The sequence below is a fragment of the Carlito syrichta genome, unplaced genomic scaffold (assembly GCF_000164805.1).
Source record: "Carlito syrichta isolate Samal-C Ts95f unplaced genomic scaffold, Tarsius_syrichta-2.0.1 Scaffold115575, whole genome shotgun sequence".
Lineage (NCBI taxonomy): Eukaryota > Metazoa > Chordata > Mammalia > Primates > Tarsiidae > Carlito > Carlito syrichta.
The window spans coordinates 6,300-12,063 of NW_007059671.1; the positions used below are offsets into that span (position 1 = coordinate 6,300).

The 5,764-nt window shown below is 60.5% G+C and overlaps 1 protein-coding gene across 1 annotated transcript in view; it reads left to right on the forward strand.

Moving 5' to 3' along the window:
* Positions 1–5,764, forward strand: part of DPP9 (dipeptidyl peptidase 9) — a 39,331-nt gene that overhangs the window by 4,296 nt on the left and 29,271 nt on the right. The window contains exon 2 of the mRNA XM_008072385.1: positions 233–489. Coding sequence (XP_008070576.1) covers positions 233–489 — 257 coding nt within the window. The remainder of the gene's footprint in view (positions 1–232; positions 490–5,764) is intronic.

A 5,764-nucleotide genomic window follows, 5' to 3' on the forward strand; every position in this document is an offset into this window, starting at 1 on the left:
GCCACTGCACTCCAGTCTGGGTGACAGAGTGAGATTCCAACTCAAAAAAAACCCAAAAAAATTTTTTTTCAACAGCGTAGCTGAGAAGTGACAGTGGCTCTGACCTTAGAGGCCTGAGGGGCTGTAGGGAGGGGCCCAGCTGGAAGAATCCGTGGCCTCTTGCGGCGGGTGGCGGGGCAGGCAGCTTGCAGGCGAGACCAGCCTCCCCCCTCACCGCCTCCACCCTCCGCAGCTTCACACTGAATTCCGAGGGGGCTGAGAGGATGGCCAGCGCAGGGGCCCCGACGACTGAGCGGGGCGACGCAGCCGCCGTGGAGGACGCAGGCGGCCACTTCCAGGTGCAGAAGCACTCGTGGGAGGGCCTGCGAAGCATCATCCACGCCAGCCGCAAGTACTCGGGCCTCATCGTCAACAAGGCGCCCCACGACTTCCAGTTCGTGCAGAAGACGGATGAGACTGGGCCGCACTCGCACCGCCTCTACTACCTGGGTAAGCCAGAGCAGGTCCCTGGGGTCTGTGGGGCCTGGGAGTCGGTGCTGCACCTGGCCAGGCCGTGCTGCCCACAGATGGCCCCTGGCTGTGGGGATGGGCCCTGTGGGTTGGAGGGGAGGGGAGGCCCCAGGGGAGCCGAGCAGAGGGCGGCCTGTTCCCGCGCGGCCGGGGCGCCAAGGTTCAGGCTGGTCGAGTGGCTCTGAGCCCGGAGATTGTTTCCAGGCCGAGTCAGCGGGGCCCACCGCCTGAGTCACTTCCCCGCCACCTGGGCCAGGCCAGGCGGGGCACATGACACACAGAATTGGACCTCCGATCCCAGTGGGAGTCATGGGTAAGTCCAGTAGGAGCTCGCCGCGGAGCTGTGTGTGCAGAATCCCGAGGCTGGAGGAGGGCTGCCTCGATTGCGTAACCGTGTCTGCCGTGGGCCAGGGCGGTGGAAGTAAGGGAGCGACTTGCCAACTTGCCTCCCGCTCCTCTCTGATCCCTGGATGAGTGCTTGCTCCTCTGGGCGTGTACTGGCGAGCGTTGCTTTGCAGCGTCTGCAGGGCTCGCGGATCGTGTCCCCTCCAGACCACGAGAGCGTCAGGGCGCGTTTAGGCCTCTTGTGCTCCCGCAGCCTCATGGCCAGGCCAGGCCTGCTGCCCGGCCGGTGGGCAACAAGCATGCATCGTGCGAGTGGACACTGCCCTGTGGCCCCAGAGGTCTTGTGGCGGGGGGGGCCGTGGAGGGGTCGCCAGGCCCACTCCTCTGAGAGTGTGTGATGCCTGGTTGGTGGCCACGGCTGGATTTCCAAGCTTGGCACGCTTGGCGCTTGATGCTCAGCTGGGTCGTTCTCCAGATAGGCGTTCTGGGACCCCAGGGGCTGAGCAGAGTTCCCGACCTCCAGCCCCTCTGTGCCAGAAGCACCACAGTCGTGCCAACACACATGTCCCCAGATGTCATCCTGTGTCCCCTGGGCAGAATCACCCCCAGCTGAGAACCGCTGCCCCGGGGTAGGGTAGTCCCAGGGTTACTCCCCAGGCCGGGCTGCCCATCCAGATGGCTTCCTTTGTCCTCACTCTCAGGGACAGTGCCTGGTGTGCATATGCCCTCAGTCACTATTTGAATGAATGAATGAATGCCACCTCTGCCTGAGGCTGACCGTGTATAATGGCAGAGACTGGGGCACCGGATGGCTGTCCCCTTCCCATAGCCGACGCCACCCTCTTCAGAGATGGGCTTACGTGGACAGACTTATGTGGCGATGGCTTGGCACAGCGTTTAGAGAGGGAACATTCCAGAGCAGGCCGGCAGATGACAGCTGCCTTAGAAGTCGGGTTTCCCTGGCCCTGTCCATCCAGGCGTCTTTGGTAGCATTGCTGCGACGGAGGTCACAGGCCCACAAGGCCGAAAGGTCTCCCCTCTGTGCCTTCACGGAAGATGTTTGCTGACTCCAGGCTAGGAGGAACCGGCTGGGGATGCCTCGCGTCTCGTTTCCCATGTGGCATGGCGGGCCTGGCCTCTCTTCCCGTGGTCCTGTGGCCTCCTGAGCCCTACACGCCATGGCAGTCTTGGGCCTGTACCCGTGCTGGCCTTGCCGTCCTGGTCAAGGTGCTGACAGGGTTTCCTGTGGCTACTGTGACAAGTGACTATGACTTAGTGGCCTAAAGCGACAGATGTGGTCTCTCTCAGTTGTGGAGGCCAGAAGCCCGGAGTCAGTTTCCCTGGGCTGAAGCCAAAGTGCCAGCAGCCACACTCCCTCCGGAGGCCTAGGGAGAGCCGTCCCTTGCCCATCGTTCCCTGGCCTGTGGCTCTGTGTCTCTGTGGTCACAGGGCCGCCTCCTCCACTTCTGTTTCCCTTGTCCCCCTGTGAGGACGCGTGATGACGTTCGAGCCGCCGGGTGGTCCTGGCTCGTGCCCCAGCTCAGGAGGCCTCATGTAACCCCAGCCACCCTGTCCCCCCTCTCACCATGGAAAGCAGCACTCACAAGGGTCCCCAGAGGCGGACCTCTCCATGGGGCTGCCGTGCAGCCTCCACAGAGGCGCCGAGAGGGACGGCCACCCTCCGAGCCCGCCGGAGCCACTGACTGCACCTGCAGGAAAGATGGATGTGTCTCGTGGAGCCCGAGGGTGGTGCCCACTGGGCCTCAGAAGGCAGCACCTGAGACACTGGAACCTTCCAGAACCCAGGCCTCTGCCTGTGTGTGCCCGTCCTCAGTCCCTCCCCCCACCCTTGCTGCAAAGGAGCTTTCTGTTCATGTCCAGAAGGATTGGAGTGACCTGACATGGATGAGATTGTTCGGATGCCTGTGGCTGGGGCGTGTGTCGGGGCTGGTCGGGCCGTCACCACACATAGGAAGCTTCGGAGGATCCATCCCAAGACCTGGCGGAGACCCCAGAGCATTCTGAGAGCAGTCCGGAAGCCGTGCTGTCCCTGTCAGGGTGACACCCTTCAGCTGGTCCAGGCTCTGGAACCCTCCAGGCACGAGGCAGCGCTGACCTCTAACGTCCGAGTTCCGCAGGCCTCCCCACGGTCCCTGGGATTTTGTGACCCATCTCGGTGCTAGCCCAGTGCCCAGGCTCACCCGGTGGACTCCAGGCTGAGGCCCAGACCGCTGTTCTCCATGTGACCTGCTCCCCTGGGAACCCCTGTATCCTCGGCAGGCACCCGGGGCCCATTGGTTGCTGGGGCCTTTCGGATTCTGGCAATGAACCCCACAGGAGCCGAGCAGAACCCTCAAGGAAGGTGCAGGTCTCAGATCTCAACCCCACCCACCACGCGGCTGGAGAGGCTGCGGTTCTGGCAGCTCTGGGACCCCCCAGAGGGAAAGCAAGGGTCCCTGTCTCCTTGTGTCCCTGGTTGGCCACGGAGGCTGTGGCACACGGTGGCTGGAAACAGTGTGTGGGCCTGGGTCACCTGCTGCATCTGTAGCTGGGGTTGGGAGTGACAGGTTGGCAGCAGGCACAGCTAAGAGAAGCAACAGGAGGGACAGGGCAGTGGGACCCGTGGCTGTCGGTCATCGCTGTCGCTGGTGCCAGCAGCGTCTCGTCCAAGGAATGTGCTTGGCCGGCTGCTCGAGTGACTGCTTGTTTGTCAGCGGGCCTCGAGGGCTGGGCCAGGGCTCGTCCGGACTTCTTGTTTGGAAGTCGGCTCTCCCAGAGTCCCCGTGGACGGGCTGGGCAGAGCACGGCCTGCCCGCTGGGACACAGCTGCCCGTGCTCCTAGCCTTCCCCGCCGTCCCAGGATGCCTTTGAAAAGGGAGCTGAGACTCACATTTCACAACTTCATTGTTGAAGGGCGCAGCTCGAGGGCTCTTGGTAGTACACTCACAGAGTTGTGCAACCATCCTCGCTGATTCCTTCCGGAACGTTCCACCACCCCAGAACGAACCCCGGTCCCCTCGCAGTCACTCCCCGCCCCTCCCCCAGCCCCTGGCAGCCATGAGTCCACTTCCTGTCCCTGCGGATTTGGCCTGCTCTGGACATTTCACATGAATGGAATCACGTCACATGACTCTCAGCCCTGCGTGCCTGGAGGAGGAAGCCCCACAGGTGGCCTGAGGGCGAGTTGGGCCTCAGCAGTCTCCGGGGTCCTTGGAGCTCGTGCTCTTTCTGGCGCCTGTGCTCCTCCCCAGCCCTGCACAATTTTTGCTGCTTGCATATCTTCATGTATCTATTTATTTACTTTGAGATGGAGCTTCGTTCTGTCACCCAGGCTGGAGTGGAGTGGCACACTCACAGTCACCCCAGCGTTGACCTGATGGGCTCTGGTGATCATTCCATCTCAGCCTTCCAAGTAGCCAGAACTGCAGGCCCACACTACCACGCCTGGCTAATTTTTAAATTTGTTAGAGAGATGAGGTCTCACCAAGTTGCCCGGGCTGGTCTCAAACCCGTGGGCTCAGGCATTCCACTTGCCTTGGCCTCCCAAAGTGCTGGGATTACAGGCTGAACCACCAAGCCCGGCCTGCTCACATATCTTAATTTTACGTTTCCCTTTATTTGTTTATTTTGAGGCAGTGTCTGGCTATGTCACCCAGGCTGGAATACATTGATGCGATCATAGTTCACTGTAACCTTGACCTCCTGGGCTCAAGTAACCCTCCCACCTCAGCCTCCTGAGTAGCTGGGACTACAGACATGTGTCATCACCTTGCCTGGCTCTTTTTTTTTCTTTTTTTTTGTAGAGAAGAGGTCTCACTTTGTTGCCCAGGCTGGTCTTGAACTCCAGGGCTCTAGTGATCCTCCCGTCTCAGCCTCCCAAGAATGCTGGGATTACAGGCAAGAGCCATGTGCCTGGCCTGCATTTCCACGTTAAAAGGAAGCCTGTTCGTCTGATACTTTTCTTTAAGTACACTCCTCTGTTATCACCGTACTTCGCAAGCACACTTTGTCATATGTGGAAAACCCCTGTCCCTTGCCGTCACCGAAGCTACTGCTTCGTCCTGCTGAACCTAAGGCTGGAGTCACCCAAAAACAGTGGCAGGGATTTCCCACAGGGAGTGCCCCGAACTGTCCTGAAGAGGGGCTGGACGGGATTCTAGGGGGAAACACCGATTGCGAGCACCATCGATCCGAGCACTTGCCAGAGAGCTTTCACGTCGAGGGGGACGGCAAAGAGGGGCTCTCTCCCCCGGGGTGTGCTCAGCCAGGAATGTGAAGTGGATGTGAACTGGGCTCAGGGTGGGCCGATGTCTTGCAGTGTTTGGGGCAACGACCTCAGTGCCTGTATCAGTGGCTGGAGGTATTCAGGGTGCCAGCTGGGGTTCAGGCCTGCCGGGGAGACCTATTCTCACTGGCCGCAGCGTGGCCCGGCCACTCTGACTTTCGGTCAGGGCACAGAAAGAAGGTGGCGGCCTGAGGGACCCAGCCACAGCCTGTGACAATAAATGTAAATGGCCTAGATATCAAACGCCAGCCCTGGGGGTGCTGAGCCTGTGGCCTTTTGAGTTGGAGTCTCACTCAGCTGTCTAGGCTGGAGTGCAGTGCCATAGTCAGTTCACTGCAGCCTTAGCCTCCTGGGCTCAGGCAGTCTTCCTGTCTCTGCCTCCTGAGTAGGTGGGAAGACAGGTGCATGCCACCACGGCCAGCTCAGTTTTTGATTTTTTGTAGAGATGAAGTTTCCCTGTGTTGCTCAAACTGGTCTCGACCTCCTAGGCTCAAGGGATTCCCCTCACCTCGGCCTCCCTAAGTGTGTTCTCTCTCTTTTTTTTTTTTTTGAGTTGGAGTCTCACTCTGTCACCCAGACTGGAGTGTAGTGGCCACTCGCGGCCCCCGCAGCCCCAACCCGCTG